This window comes from Hemitrygon akajei, chromosome 20 (assembly GCF_048418815.1).
Source record: "Hemitrygon akajei chromosome 20, sHemAka1.3, whole genome shotgun sequence".
Taxonomy (NCBI): domain Eukaryota; kingdom Metazoa; phylum Chordata; class Chondrichthyes; order Myliobatiformes; family Dasyatidae; genus Hemitrygon; species Hemitrygon akajei.
The window spans coordinates 21,419,880-21,436,865 of NC_133143.1; the positions used below are offsets into that span (position 1 = coordinate 21,419,880).

The 16,986-nt window shown below is 41.1% G+C and overlaps 1 protein-coding gene across 2 annotated transcripts in view; it reads left to right on the forward strand.

Annotated features, from left to right (window-relative positions):
* The window catches only part of LOC140713635 (N-acetyllactosaminide beta-1,6-N-acetylglucosaminyl-transferase-like), a 66,505-nt gene that overhangs the window by 10,713 nt on the left and 38,806 nt on the right, over nt 1-16,986 (forward strand). For both annotated transcript variants that reach the window (XM_073023999.1, XM_073023998.1), the window contains exon 2: nt 12,481-12,576. In XM_073023999.1, coding sequence (XP_072880100.1) covers nt 12,481-12,576 — 96 coding nt within the window. The remainder of the gene's footprint in view (nt 1-12,480; nt 12,577-16,986) is intronic.

The following is a 16,986-nucleotide window of genomic DNA, read 5'->3' on the forward strand; positions in this document are numbered from 1 at the left end:
AATTTTATAACAATTAAATTGTGGAAGGGTAACCCACTCTAATGTTAGACTGAATTGGGACCAGAGAAGCTGCCTTGTGCAGAAATGAGCATAACTCTGAGTTATTTGCAGCAGTCTTCATAAAGAAACAAACTGCCAGTGCAGCAGTTTAATAATAAAAGAAGACAGTAATGATATTGAATAGGATTAAAAATAGATAAGGAAGAGCAAATAGAAATTCAAGAACTTTTTCCAGCTTTGTGATTGAAAATCAATGATTTTTTTTCCAAGATTGAAAGATTGTCATGATCATTTCTGGTCTGTTTCATGTCTGGAAATATAACAGGGCTCTTCTGGGCGTGAGATATGCTTATGCCCCTGAAGGCTTTTCACATTAGTGTTGCTCAGAATATTATCATTTTGGAGTACCAATGGGATGGGGGGGGGGGGGGGGGGGAGGAGTTCATGATTTACATTCCATCCTTGTGCTTTCCTCCTTCCACCAACATTCTTGCTCCTGAAGCCACATTCTTTTAATTTTGTGATCTGCGGAGACTCTGGTGAAGATGGTCTCCCACAATAGCCCCCAACTTCTTCCTCATTGATCTTGATCGTCAGCTGATTCTTAGCGTGATGTCTTAAGGAACAAGATCCAAGTTCACCCCTCCCTCTACACCACCACGAATTGCTGTATACTGGACTTCAATTTGATCCCTCTTTCCTTTGCCTATTTAAATTCAAGGAAAAAGATTTTGAAATTTGCTTTTTTTTTTTCTATTTCCTGTCACTGTTATTGGTGTCTCAGTTTTGGGTGATCAGCCAAGAATCTTATAGCAAACGAAGTAGAAATGTCACCAATTTCAAAGGGAACACCTCCCAATTAAGTAAAGGTGTAAGGCTCTGAGCGTGCTGTCTAATTCTTGGATATTGTGGTGATACCAGCAAATCTCAGAATCAGGTTTATTACCTACATATGCTGTGAAATTTGTTTGTTTTTTTAGCAGCAATTCAGTGCAAGACAAATTACTGTAAGTTACAATGAGTAAATAGTGTGAAAGAGGTATATCAGTTAGTGTTCATGGACCATCAGAAATCTGATGCTAAAATCTAGTGTGTGTCTTCAGCATTCTGTACCTTCTCCTTAATGGTAGGACCGGTGGGCTGGAGATACTTTTTTTTAAATGAGGGGTAAATTTGGTTAGCTGACAGCCATGGGTGGTGAGGGATTGTTTACTGGTTGTTCAGGAGGTCCCCAGATTATGGAAGACCTTAATTAAGGGATTCTGAGTTTACGCAATTTTTTGCAGACCTTACTCTCAAGTATAGCTCTCAGATTTTCTCACCAGTAGGAAAAAATGCAGACAGTGCCCATAGACGAGGCCAATACTTTCTCCAAACTCTCTCATGGGTAAGATCAAACTTTACAAGCCCCAAGTCACTTTTTGTTAGTGCATTCTTTTAGTTAGTCGAATTTATTTTATGTACAAAAACACGTGCAAAGATGCAATGAAAAGCATGCTTCCGGCAGCATCCCAGTCATAAAGCATCATACAAGTAGCATTCACAAGAAAAACTCAAATAGTCATAAATTATGAACAGTTTTTACAAGAAAATCAATTTGAACAAACAAAACAAAGTCCATTTCAGAGCAAGGAGCTAGAAGTGGTTGTAGTGCAAAACTGTAATGATTAGAGCTAATAGTTAGAGATTCAAGATCCATACAGTTGGAAGTGGCCATTCTTGAAGTCATGGACTTTTGGCTTCTATACCTTCTGCCTCATGGTAGCAGCGAAAAGATGAAAAAGCCTAGAGGGTGTTTTTGATGGATGTTGCCTTCTTGGTGTAGCATCTCCTGTAGATACTAGCAAAGCTAGAGAGGGATGTAGCCATGCCAAGTACCAGGCTGAGTTCAAAGTAAATTTATTTTCAAAGTACATGTATGTCACCATATACAACCCTGAGGTTCATTTTCTTATGGTCATACTCAGTAAATCCATAGAATAATAACCCCAACAGAATCAGTGAAAGGCTGCACCAAATTTAGTGTTCAACCAGTGTGCAAATGCACAAGTAAAGGAAATAATAATAAATAAGCAATAAATATCGAGAACATGAGATGAAAAGTCCTTGAAAGTAAGTCCATAGGTTGTGGGAGCATTTCAATGATGGGCAAGTGCAGTTATCCCCTTTGGTTCAAGAGCCTGATGGTTGAGGGGTAATAATGGTTCTTGAATCTGGTGGTATGAGTCCCTGGGCTGCAGCACTACCTACCTGAAGACAGCAGTGAGAAGAGAGCATATCCTTGGTGGTGGTGGGAGTTCCTGATGATGGATCCTGCTTTCCTGTGAAAGCATTTCAAGTAGATGTGCTCATTGTTGGGGAGGGTTTTACCTCTGATAGACAGGGCCTCATCCACTACATTTTTGTAGGATTTTCAAATTAAGGACATTGGTGTTTCCAAACAAGTCTGTGATGCAACCAGTCAATATATTCTCCATTGTACATTTATAGAAGTTCGTCGAAGTTTTTGATATCATGTTGAATCTCTACAAACTCCTAAGGAAGTAGAGGCACTGCTATGCTTTCTTCATAATTGAGCTTGGGTGCTTGTTACAAGACAGGTCTTCCAAAACATTAACACCAATGAATTTAAAGTTGCTGGCCCTCTCCTGCTATGGTCATTCGATGAGGATTGGATCATGAGACTCCAGTTTACTTCTGAAATCAATAACCAGTTCCTTGGTCTTGCTGACATTGGGTAAAAGCGGAGGGCTAAGCACACAGCCTTGATGGGAGATCCTGGAGGAGATGTTGTTGCCAATCTGAATTGACTGGGGTCTGCAGGTGAGGAAATCGAGGATCCAATTGCACAAAGAAGTATTGAGGCCAAGGCCTTGGAGCTTATTGATTAGTTTTGAGAGGACAGTGGTATTGAATGCTGAACTATGGTCAATAAAGATCATCCTGATATATGCATCTTTGCTGTCCAGATGTTCCAGGGTCGAGTGAAGAGTGAATGAGATGGCATCTGCTGTGGGCATGTTGCTGCATTAGGTAAATTGGAGTGGATCTGTCACTGCTCAGGCAGGAGTTGATGGGCATTATTCTTTGCAGCTGCTTGTGTTCTTGCACATTCGAATTGTCATATAAGAGTCTTTTATACTCGTTTGACCATCAAAACATGGAGAGACCATCATGAGCTCTCACAGCCCCCAGGGATCCTGCGAGTTCAGTCTCTGATGTTGATGTGCGATATCTAAGAGGACCACAACCTTGTCATGAAGGCTTGCATGCTCCAATGACCTGCAGAGCTATGCTGGCTGGAGTTGGGGCTTTATGCTTTGGCCCTTGGTAGGGTCACCCATGCCAAACAGGTCAAAGGGTTGAGGCCAGACTAAGAGTGGTCCACCAGTCATCCAGGACTGCGGGTTTAGCTCAGGGTCAACAATCCTGACTGTTAAACAAAACTGTTACGGGAATAGCAATGAAGAACCCTTCTACATCCTGAGTCTCTTCTAGGATTTGCATGACTGACGGAAGTGAAAACCGAGCTACTGACACAATGAAGGAAGCCTGAACACTGCCAGAGGAGGAGGACCTTCATTGCTGCCCTAAGTGCCAGTGGTGTAACGGGCAGTAGAGAGCGCAGACGTAAGAGCATCCTTCTGGAGGGTGAACCCACGGAAAGCATCCAGATCAGATGAAGTACTTGGCCAAGTTCTAAAGACCCATGCTGATCAACTGGGTGGAGTGTTCACTAAGTTCTTGAACCTCCAGTGTCAAATACCTACATGCTTTAAGCAGACTTCAATTGTACTGGTACATAAAACATGGTAATCTGCCTCAATGATAAAGTGTTTTGAGAGGTTGAAATGAAACATATCAGTTCCTGCCTGAGAAGCAGCTTGGATCCATTCCAGTTTACCAACCGGCAGAACAGATCCACAGCAGATACCTGTGCATTGGCTGTTCACTCAACCCTGGAACATCTGGGCAGAAATGATGCATACATCAGAATGCTCTTTATCAACTACATTCAATACTATTTTCCCCTCAAAACTAATCAATAAACTCCAAGACCTTGGGCTGAATACCTCCTTGTGCAATTGGATCCTCAATTTCCCACTTTCAGACCCCAGTCAGTTCCAAATGGCAACAACATCTCCACAATCTCCATCAGCACAACTCCAATGCCATATTCATGTTGGATGATGACACCAGTGTCGTAGGCTGAATTAAAGGTGTTGATTCAGCATATTGGAGTGAGATTGAAAATTTTGATGGGTGGTGCCACAACAACAACCTCTTACTCAATGTCGGCAAGACCAAAGATCTAGCTTGATCTCGGGGAGGAAACCGGAAGTCCATGAGCCAGTCCTCATTGGAGAGAGTCGGCAACTTTGCATTCCTCTGTGTTATAATTGCAGACAACCTGTCCGGAGCCTGGCACGCAAGGGCAATTATGAAGAAAACATGCGCCACCTCTTCCTTAGAAATTTGCAAAGATTGGGCATGATATGTCGACAAGCTTCTATTGAATATATTGACTGGCTGTATCACAGTCTGGTATGGAAACACCAAGGCCCTTGGATAGAAAATCCAACACAAAGTAGTGGATATGGCCCAGCTCATTACGGTTAAAGACCTCCCAACCATTGAGCAGATCCGCATGGAGCATTGTCACAAGAAAGTAGCACCCACAACCATGAAATGCTTTTCTCTCACTGTTGTCATCAGGAAGAAGGCCCAGGAGCCTCAGGACTCACTCCACCAGGTTCAGAAACGGTTATTACCCCTCAGCCATCAGGCTCCTGAACCAGAGGGGATAACTTCACTCAGCTTCACTTGCCCCATCACTGAACTGTTCCCACAATCAATGGACTTGCTTTCAAGGACTCATTTCATGTTCTTGATATCTATTGCTTGCTTGCTTGCTTCTTTTTTGTTTTTAAATTTATTTATTTATTTATTATTTTGTATTTGCACAGTTTGAAATCTTCTGACACTGGTCTTTGATTCTATGACAATTATTGGATGTAGTGAGTATGCCCACAGGATTGTTCATGGTGACACTGATCTGCTTACTTACCTGCGGCCTGTTATGCTGCTGGTATTTATGGTAGCAGCGAAGGTCCTCCATCTCCGGCAGTGTTTAGGGCTTCCTTCATTGTGTCAGCAGCTTCCTTTTGGGTTTTACTGCTGTTGGTCATGCATTTCCAGGGTGGAGACTCTGGATAGCTGTCACACTCAGATATAGAAGGATTTTCCATTGCTGTTTCCGTAACAATTTTGTTTTTCCAGTCGGCGTTGCTAGGCCTAAGCTGAACCCCTTGCCCCTGAAGGACCAGACTGGTGGGCGACTTTGACCTCTTCTTTGAACTGTTTAACAATATCAGAAGCCAAAGCATAATGCCCTGACTCCAGCTAATGTAGCTCTTTGAGTCATTGAGGCACACAAGTCTCAAAACCTAACAACAAGGCTGTGGTCCTCTTAGAGGGGCATGTATGTACTTATTTTGAAAGCTGAACTGGAATATGTTCATGGAGCAAAAAGCCAGTAGTTGTTGCCTACAACAAACACTATAAAACTGGTGCTGAAGTGTACTGGTGTAACTGCGTAATGAATTGTTAAATACATGTAAAAGAGGCAACATGAAGGGGAAGCTTTTTGCCTTTTCTAAAGCTGAGGAAGAGATGATCTTGAGGCTTTGCTCACCCAATAAATCAGAGCAGGTGCTAACAAGTGCTTGGTTTTCACAGCAAGATTGTCTGTTCACTTCTTCTCAAAACTGTATCTGAGTTTCCAATGAGCACCAATATTAAGGGCATTCCTAAAGAAAACCAGCGCAAAACCAAAAGGTTTTATAGATATCATCTGTTAAGCATTTTGATGGTTTTTTGATTGGGCTACACCAGAAAAAGAATGTTGTTTTACACTGATAGAAAGGATAGCTGGGGAACTGAGCATTTTAATACAAATAGGCACATCTCGCCTATCTTTTATTTGTTTAGGGATGAGACTCCATGAGCCACACTGTCTATTTAGCACAGGCCTAATCACAGGACAATTTACAATGACCAGTTAACCTATTAACTGGTAAGTCGTTGGACAGTGGGAGGAAACCCGGAGCACGCGCTTATGGAGAGAACATACAAATGCCTTACTACCCTGAGCTGAAATAGCGTCATGTTGACCGCTATGCTACCATGGCCACCAATTTCTGTTTCAGTTATCTTGTGATGACTGTTCACTGGCAATCAACACATGAAACACTGAACAGCTCAGTCAGCATTTTTGAAAGAGGGATGTAACATATTTGATGAAAGATCATTTTCTGGCCATCCTGATGCAAGCTAGAAAGCAACACAGACAAAATGCTGGAGGAACTCAGCGGCCAGGCAGCATCTGTGGGAAAAAATCTTTTATGTCTTGCACTTCACTGCTCCACGAAACTGCAAATTTCACGACATATGTCTATGGTAATCAGGCAACACACACAAAATAAAAACACAAAATGCTGGAGGAACTCAGCAAGCCAAGCAGCATCTATGGGAAAGAGTAAACAGGCACCCTTTCAGGCTGAGGCCCTTCGTGAGCCCTGAAGAAGGGTCTTGGCCCAAAATGTCAGCTGTTTATTCTTATCTATAGATGTTGCCTGGCCTGCTGAGTTCCTCCAGCATTTTGTATGTGTGTCGTGTGTATTATTTTAATTTTCAGCATCTGATGACTTTCTCATGTCTGTGATAATTACACCTGATTTTGATTAAGAGTCTTCATTTTTGCTGTGTGTTTGATTTTCCGGCAGGTTTTCTGTGTTTTCTTCTCCCCATGAAGATGGTCACAAGGTAATTGTTTAGACCTTCTGCCATTTTCTTTACTCTCCATTATAAACACTCCCTGCTCTGTAAAGCCAAGTGCTTTGTCAAGGACAGTGGAGGGAATGAGACACTAGACTTGGTCTGTCCCCTCTTCACAAGAGGATACTAACGAGCAGAGGAGACATGGGTAAATGTTTCCTCTGATGGGAAAGTAAAAAGCTCGAGGCCATCCTTGTGTCTGAAAAACAGCACACTAAGACTATAAGAAGAAACATTTGAGGGAAAAGGGGAGATCTTTTACTGACAGTTGTTGAAAAATCACAGGGAGAGATGTGAGTGGACTTAACACCAGAATAGTCTATGTGAGCTAAAAGGTGTCATTCCGTATTGTATGCTCTGTGCATTATTGTATGTAATATTTAGGTTTTTAGCCTAGGTAGCACACCTCCAGGTTCAGGAATGGCTATTATCCTGCAACTTTGAGGCTCCTGAACTAGTGTGATGTTCTCTGAGTTGATTTTATATCTACAGATTTACTTTGAAGGACTCCTTGCACCTCATGATCTGTGTATTTATTAATTGCCCAGTTTGTATTTTGGACATTAATTGTTTGTCAGTCTTTAATTATGCATACTTTCCGTAAAATTCTACTGTCTATTCCCCCTGTAAGTGCCTGCAAGAAAATGAATCTCAAGGTATCGGAACATGGTGTATGTACTTTGATAAATAATTTACTTTGAATTTGATATGATGCCAAGTTAAGTACAGAGCCTACCAACCCCGGACAGCAATATTGTATGTTAATTTATAAATTAATATGACCATATTATCAATTTACTGCACAAAGCGTTGTCTAAACAATTTTGAAGGTCAAGATTAAATTAAATGTGATGCTGAATTACTTTGCTCAGTCTCTTTAAATGTATTTAGTTTATTCTCAGTTACTAAGAGAAAAATGACAACTGTTGACTTCCTGCAAACATCCTTACAGGAAATCTGTTAGTAACAAGAAAGGTTGATTGGTTAGCATTTCCTGTCCTTTCACTATACAGACTACACTGGTGTCAAGTTAACTATATCATTCTAGCATTATATTGTTGTTTTAGAGAGAATAATTCCACCTTGCTTTACAGACAGTAAGATTTCTGCTTTTTGAAAAACTCATAACATCTCAATCAACTGAGACTAATACAGCAAAAGGAACCCTGGTCTTTGTGTGTCTGTTTTGCTTTGTCACTGATGTGGGTTGTAGAATTTGCAACCAGGAGCTGGTAATATGATTAGCTTTATGTATTTACATCATTGATTTTGAACAAATAGGCATAATGCTGTTGATTATGCCACACGTGGAAGTCTACATATGGACAGACAGCTGGAGTTTACTTCAATGTGATTTTATTAGGAAAAAAGCTCTATACAATCGGAGATGTTTTTCTGCTCACTCGTGGTTATTTGAGTTACTGTCGTTATCTTGTCAGCTTTAACCAGTCTGGCCATTTTCCTCCGACCTCACTCATTAACAAAGCATTTTTGCCTGCAGCACTGGGTGTTTTGTTTTTCTGCACCATTCTCTGTAATCTCTAGAAACTGTTACGCATTAATATCCCAGGAGATCAGCAGTATTTGAGATCCTCAATCCAGCATGTCCAACACCAACGATTGTTCTTCCCCATTCTGATGTTTAGTGTGAACTGCAGTTGAACCTCTTTGATGCATTTAGTTGCTGCTACATGATTGGCTGATTAGGTATTTGCATTAATGTATCGACTAAAACAGCCACTGTTTGTAATTAAAGTATATAGGTGAGAATCAACCAGGTTTGGTGAATCCTGCTAGATTATGCCATTCATTTCTGTTTTCAAGATGAGGCTTTCTGAGATGTCCCCCTTTGTCAAAGAGCAGGGTTTCCTTTCCTCTACCACTTCCCAGATACCTACCCTCACCCCATCTTCCTGTCACCTTAACAGAGACAGGGTTCCCCTTGTCCTTCTCTACCACCTCATAAGCCTCCATTCCAGCACATCATTCCCCATAACCTCTGCCATCTTCAATGGAATCAACCGTTAAAACCATCTCTTCCTCTCCCCAACTGTGCTTTGCACAGCAAATGCTCTTTGCGACTCCCTTCTCCACTTGTCCCTCCCCACTGATCTCCCTTCTGGCCCTTATCCTCTCAAGTAGGGCAAGTGTTACCCCTGCCCCTTCACCCCCTCTTTTGTCACAATTCAGGGCCCTAAACAGTGCTTCCACGAGAGGTGACACTTAACCTGACAGTCTTTTGGGTTTATCTACTGCATCCAGTGCTCCTGGTAGGGGCCCCCCTCTACATTGGTGAGACCCAACCTAGATTGGGGAACCACTTCATCAAACACCTTTTCTGCGTACACTACAAAAGGTGGGTTTTCCTGCTGACCACCCATTTCATTTTGACTCCCCATTCTAACAAGTTGGCCCATGGTCTCCTCTACAGTCATGATGAGGCCCTCTCAGGTTGGAGGAGCAACTCCTCATATGCTATTTGGGTGGCCTCTAACCTGATGGAATGAGCATCAACTTATCTAGCCTCTGTTAATTTACCCCATCTCCCCTCACCTGCCACCACTTCCCTCTGGGTGTCCCTCCTTCCTTTAGACCATAAGACATAGGAGCAGAATTAGGCCATCTGGCCCATTGAGTCTGCTCCACCATTCAATCATGGCTGATCCTTTTTTTTCTATCTCCTCCTCAACCTTAGTTCCCGGCCTTCTCCCCGTGACCTTTGATGCCCATGTCCAGTCAAGAACCTATCAATCTGTGACTTAAGTACACCCAAAGACCTGGCCTCCGCAGCTGTACGTGGCACCAAATTCCACAAATTCATCACCTTTGGCTAAAGAGATTTCTCCACATCTGTTTTGAAAGGGTGCCCCTCTATTCTGAAACTGTGCCCTCTTGTCCAAGACTCGCCCACCATTTGAAACATCCCTTCCACATCTATTCTGTCTAGGTCTTCAAACATTCAAAAGGTTTTGTTGAGATCCTCCCTCATCCTTGTGAATTCCAGCATGTACAGACCCAGAGCCATCAAATGTTCATCGTATGATAACCCTTTCATTCCTGGAATCATCCTTGTGAACCTCCTCTGAACCCTCTCCAATGCCAGCACACCTTTCTAAGATGAGGGGCTCAAAACTGTTCACAATACTCACTGAGGCCTCACCAGTGCCTTATAAAGCCTCAGCATCACATCCCTGCTCTTGTATTCCAGACCTCTTGAAATGAATGCTAATATGGCATTTGCCTTCCTCACCACCGACTCAACCTGCAAGTTAACCTTCAGGGTGTTCTGCACAAGGACTCCCAAGTCCATTTGCTTTCCAGAGTTTTGGATTTTCTTCCCATTTAGAAAATGGTCCTCACATTTATTTCTACTACCAAAGTGCATGACCGTGCATTTAACAACATTGTATCTCATTTGCCATCCTTGCCTGTTCTCCTAATCTGTCCTTCCGCATCCTACCTGTTTCCTCAACACTACCTGCCCCTCCACCAATCTTCGTATCATCTGCCAACTTGGCAACAAAGCCATCTATTCCATCATCTAAATCATTGATATACAGCATAAAAAGAAGTGGTCCCAACACAGACCCCTGCGTAACACCACTAGTCACTGGCAGCCAACCAGAAAAGGATCCTTTTATTCCCACTCGCTGCCTCCTACCAATCAGCCAATGCTCTAACCATGTTAGTAACTTTCCTGTAATACCATGGGCTCTTAACTGGTCAGCAGCCTCGTGTGTGGCAACTTGTTACTCCCATAGCCCACTGTCAGATTTCTCCTACGGCTCTTTAACTCTTCCACCTATCACCTTCCAGTATCTCCCTTCAGAACCCTCCCAAAACACTCACCTGTCTTCACCTATCATATGCCAGTTTCTACTCTTTACCTTCCCCGACACCTCCTTATTCTGTCTTCTCCCCTTCCTTTCCAGTTCTGATGAAGGCTCTCAACCTGAAACGTCAACTGTTTATGCCTGTCTGTAAAGGATGCCTGACGTGTTGTGTTCCTGCTCTGGGCTTATTGTATAATGGGTGCTGGATGAGTGTGAATTTTTGTGAAACAAAGGGTTTACTTTTGGGCTTTATCACTCTATGACTAAGAGGCCACGATATCCTTCGGTGCAAGGTGCACAGGCAAGAAGGATGGTAATAAAACAAATCAGATTAGGTAGATTTGTTGCCCCATTCATTGCTCATCATGACATTGGAAGGAACAAGTGATGGATATATTTCTGCAATGTAAAATTTTCTTTTCTTCAGTGTAGCACAATATTTGTGCACATTTAATTTACTTTTAAAATACAGAAGGAGGCCATTGTATCCATGCTGTCTCCTGGCAGAGCAGTCCCACAGTCCAGTCCAGTCCCTGGTATATTCCTGTAAACTGCTGGCCTTCACATTTCCATCAACTCCCTTTTGATTCTTCTTGCAACTTAACCTAGCAGTGTCTCCTTGACAACATGCAGTACTAATAGTTAAGTATTAGGATTTCTGCAGAGTACCATGTAGAGATCCTGATAATTTAACAGTGCTGCAACTTCACGGATCCAGGGACCCGGGTCCAACCCTGATCTCGGGTGTTGTTTGTTTAAAGTCTGCACGTTGTCCCTGTGACGGTGTGGGTTTCTTCCAGATGCTTTGGTTTTCTCCCACATCCCAAGGAGATGTTGGTTGGTTAACAGGCCATTGCTTTATTACTTTACAATAAATTACTTTATTGTAATTAACGGAGCAAAAGAGAGTTGTTGGGCCTGTAAGAGAGAGAGGTTGCAGGGTGTACGGAAATAGATGGATGCTGGATAGAACTGCAGAATAGTTAGTCTCCTGTCACATAATAAATAAGCTGATAATTCTAACAATTGTTAGTAAGAGAGAAATGTTGATAATTGTTAGTAATGTTATCAAGAAAATTGCCCTTGATAACATTATAATTTAATCATATACAGAGATTATCTATAAAAACATTGATTTTTGGTCTTTATGATTTGTAAAAGGAAACCATGTATGTAGAAGTCAAAAGTTTTTGACTTGAGTAATCATGGAATTAATGCAAAAATAGCAAACCTCTTGTGTGTCAAGGACTTCCAGACAGTTCTTAAGTTATGGATGGGTGTCCTTTTACATTACTGATTTGTTTTCAAGCATAGACAAATAAAATGTGAAGGTGCAAAGTAAATTGTTTATTTCTGTTGTCAGCATTCACATTAAACTATTCTCAGTATTCCTGAGTTGTATATGTTTTGGCATTAATTGGAAACTAATGTGTATGGAGTCACGCTAATACACATTTCCAGTGTACTTTAGAGTCACAAGAGACTGCAGATGCTGGAATATGGAGCAGAAAAAAACAAACCTGTGGAGGAACTTCGCAGATCGAAGGCATCTCCAGGGGGAACTGAACAGTCAAAAGTTTATAATGGCTACCTTCCCACTAATCTTTCAGTCCAGATGCAGGGTTTTGACATGATCATTTCCTTCCAACGATTTTGTGTGACTCACTGATTTCCTCTCGCAATTTATTTTGTGGTTGTAGTATATTTTGAACAGGCCAGGTGGTAATTTTAAGAATATTCCAAGAGACTTCCAGGGTTAGGAGGAAGTATTTCATTGAAGTTCACTAAACAACACTCGTTCTCTTAACAGATGCACCAGGTGCAGATCCCAGTGCTGAGTGGGAAGGCAGCATACGATCGATTAAATGGCTGGACCAGGCTGAAGTAGCTCACAAGGGCTGTAAAGGTAAATTTCTACACTGTAGAATAACAACTCTTTCATTTGGATTTCCAAGCAAAGCATCAAGTGGAGATTAAAATTATTTTCACATGGAAACTAAAATGAATAGTGGCCAAAGGAACTAGGGTAAAGGATGAACTGAAGGAAATTTATATTAGGCAAGAAACAGTGTTGGATAGACTGTTGAGTCTGAAGGCTAATAAGTCCCCGGGACCTGATGGTCTGCATCCCAGGGTACTTAAAGAGGTGGCTCTAGAAATCGTGGACACATTGGTAATCATTTTCCAATGTTCTATAGATTCAGGAACAGTTCCTGCTGATTGGAGGGTGGCTAATGTTGTCCCACTTTTCAAGAAAGGAGGGAGAGAGAAAACAGGGAATTATAGACCGGTTAGCCTGACGTCAGTGGTGGGAAAGATGCTGGAGTCAATTATAAAAGAGGAAATTACGACACATTTGGATAGCAGTAGCAGGATCAGTCCGAGTCAGCATGGATTTATGAAGGGAAAATCATGCTTGACTAATCTCCTGGAGTTTTTTGAGGATGTAACTATGAAAATGGACAAGGGAGAGCCAGTGGATGTAGTGTACCTGGACTACCAGAAAGCTTTTGATAAAGTCCCACATAGGAGATTAGTGGGCAAAATTAGGGCACATGGTATTGGGGGCAGAGTACTGACATGGATTGAACATTGGCTGGCTGACAGGAAACAAAGAGTAGCGATTAACGGGTCCCTTTCGGAATGGCAGGGTGTGACCAGTGGGGTACCGAAAGGTTTGGTGCTGGGACCTTAGCTGTTTACAATATACATTAATGATTTAGATGAAGGGATTAAAAGTAACATTAGCAAATTTGCTGATGACACAAAGCTGAGTGGCAGTGCAAAATGTCAGGAGGATGTTAGGAGAATGCAGGGTGACTTGGACAGGTTGGGTGAGTGGACAAATGTATGGCAGATGCAGTTTAATGTGGATAAATGTGAGGTTATCCACTTTGGTGGCAAGAACAGGAAGGCAGATTACTATCTAAATGGAGTCAAGTTAGGAAAAGGGGAAGTACAACGAGATCTAGGTGTTCTTATACATCAGTCAATGAAAGCAAGCATGCAGGTACAGCAGGCAGTGAAGAAAGCTAATGGCATGCTGGCTTTTATAACAAGAGGAATTGAGTATAGGAGTAAAGAGGTCCTTCTGCAGCTGTACAGGGCCCTGGTGAGACCCCACCTGGAGTATTGTGTGCAGTTTTGGTCTCCAAATTTGAGGAAGGACATTCTTGCTATTGAGGGAGTGCAGCGTAGGTTCACAAGGTTAATTCCCGGAATGGCGGGACTGTCCTATGTTGAAAGATTGGAGTGACTGGGCTTGTATACACTGGAATTTAGAAGGATGAGAGGGGATCTGATTGAAACATATAAGATTATTAAGGGATTGGACATCCACACTGGAGGCAGGAAGCATGTTCCCGCTGATGGTTGAGTCCAGAACTGGAGGCCACAGTTTAAGAATAAGAGGTAGGCCATTTAGAACAGAGATGCGGAAAAACTTTTTAACCCAGAGAGTGGTGGATATGTGGAATGCTCTGCCCCAGAAGGCAGTGGAGGCCAAGTCTCTGGATGCATTTAAGAGAGAGTTAGATAGAGCTCTTGTAGATAGTGGGGTCAAGGGATATGGGGAGAGGGCAGGAACAGGGTACTGATTGTGTATGATCAGCCATGATCACAGTGAATGGCGGTGCTGGCTAGAAGGGCCGAATGGTCTACTCCTGCACCTACTGTCTATTGTCTATTGAATGTCTTTAGTAATATAGACAATAAGGCATAGGAGCAGATTGGGCCACTCGGCCCATCAAATCTGCTCCATTATTACATCACGGCTGATTTATTATCCCGCTCAACCACATTCTACTGCCTTCTCTTCATAACCTTTGATGCCCTGACTAACCAAGAATCTATCAACTTCTGCTTTAAATATACTCAATGACGGCCTCCACAGAAGTCTGTGGCATTGAATTTCACAGATTGACTGCCCTCTGGCTAAAGAAATTCCATTTCATCTCTGTTCTGTGCCCTCTGGTCCTAGACTCAGCCTCTATAGGAAACATCCTCTCCACATCCATTCTCTCAAGGCCTTTCACTATTTAATAGCTTTCAATAAAAATCCCCTACCCCATTCTTCTAAACTCCAGCGAGTACAGGCCCAGAGCCATCAAACTCTCCTTGTATTGTTAATCCTTTTTCTTTTCAAATCTTTTTATTATTATTATTATTATTCAAAAATAGTACATGTACATCGAAGCAACAACACTTACAATGCCTCAAAAAAGAAATTATCAAGGATTGAAACATTTTTGTGAATTAAAAAAAAACCCTGCTAAGCAAGAAAAGTGAGAAGAAAAAAAAGAAACCCATTGGGGGTACAACCCCAGAGCCATGCGTCATACAGAAAGCTTCTAAAAGTAAACATCAAACCGCCAACAAGAAAAAAAGTATATCAAAAAAAAATTACATTTAGATCATGGAGGAAATCTATCAGTTAACTGAAATGATAATAATGAGCAAATGAGCCCCATCTCTTCTCAAAATCAAATAAAGGTTCAAAGGTTCGACTTCTAATTTTCTCCAAGCTAAGACACAGCATCACTTGAGAGAACCATTGTGACAAAGTAGGAGCAGATACATTCTTCCATTTCAACAAGATGGCCCTCCTAGCTATCAGTGTAACAAACGCAATAACATGTTGGTCAGACAGAAATACCATGGATATTTTGAGGAATTATTCCAAAAAACAGTCAATTTATTAGGCTGTAAATTGATTCTGAGTGCTTTAGAAATAGTCGAAAAGACTGACTTCCAAAACTGTTTTAATATAGAACATGACCAGAACATATGTGTCAGTGTAGCTATCTCAGTTTTACATCTATCACAATACTTGTCAACATTGGGAAATATTTTAGAAAGTCTCTCCTTCGTCAAATGGTAACGATGTACAATTTTAAATTGAATCAGTGAATGACTAGCACAGATCGAAGAAGAGTTAACCAGCTTCAGAATCCGCATCCAATCCTCCCATATAAAAGTCAAATTGAGTTTCTTTTCCCAATCCTGTTTAATCTTAAGTAAAGGACGCTTATCCCATTGTAATAATAAATTATAAATTCTTCCAATAGAACCTTTCCACGAGGGGTTCATATTCATAATAGTATCTAACAAGTCAGCCTCCAATATGTAAGGAAAATTACAATTTTTATATTTATTTTAATTTTTTATATTTATTTCAGAATATTCCTTTTTTTGACTAAGAAGTTTTTTGATCAGATTGATTCTATTATTCTTTTATTTGGGATAATAAAAGACCAAGAATTGGTAAATGTCATTTACAAAAGTTGAAAAAGGATGGAGGTCTCACTTTGCCTAATCTAAGAATGTATTATTGGGCTGTTAATTTGCAGTATATGTCCTTTTGGTTATATTGAGGTGATAGGAATGATCGGCCAATTTGGGTAGACCTGGAACTGAGAGCTGTGAAACAGTTTTATTTAACTTCATTATTAGGAGTTGCTCTACCTATACAATTAGCTAAAGTTGCTAATTTAAACCTATATCCTGTGGTTAAGCACTCTTTACAAATTTGGCTCCAGTTCTGCAATTTTTTTTTTAATCTTAAAAAATTTAAACTTTGTAGTATAATTTATCGTAATTACTTTTTTTAAACCTTCTTGGAGTGATCCAATTTTTTACTTTGGAAAAATAAAGGTATAAATTCTTTTTTGGATTTATTTAAAGAAGGCAGATTGATGTCTTTTGAACAATTAGTCGATAAATATTCTCTCTCATATTCACACTTTTTATAATATCTTCAAGTTAGACATTTTTTACAAAAATATGTATTGTTAATCCTATCATTCCCTTAGTAACTCTTGTGAATCTCCCCTGGACCCTCTCCAATGCCAACACATCTTAGATGAGCGGCCTCCAAAACTGCTCCAAGTGCAGTCTGACCAATGACATAAAGCTTCAGAATTTTATCCTTGCTTTGATATTCTAGTCCTCTCAAACTGAATGCTAACATTGCATTTGTCTTTCCAACTCAATCTGCAATTTAACCTTTAGGGAATCTTTCACAAGGATCCCCAAGTCCCTTTGCACCTCTGATTTTTGAATGTTTTCCCCCTTTTAGAAAACAGTCTATGCGTTTATTCCTTCCACCAAATTCTATGACCATGCACTTCCCTACACTATAGTCCCTCTGCCACTTCTTTGTCCACTCTCCTAATCTGTCCTCATCTTCTGCAGCCTCCCTGCCCCTCCACCTGTCTTCTTATCGTGTACAAATCTGGTCAAAAAGCCATCAATTTCATCATCCAAATCAATGGCATTCAATCATAAAAAGAAGCAGTGCCAACACTGACTTGTGGAA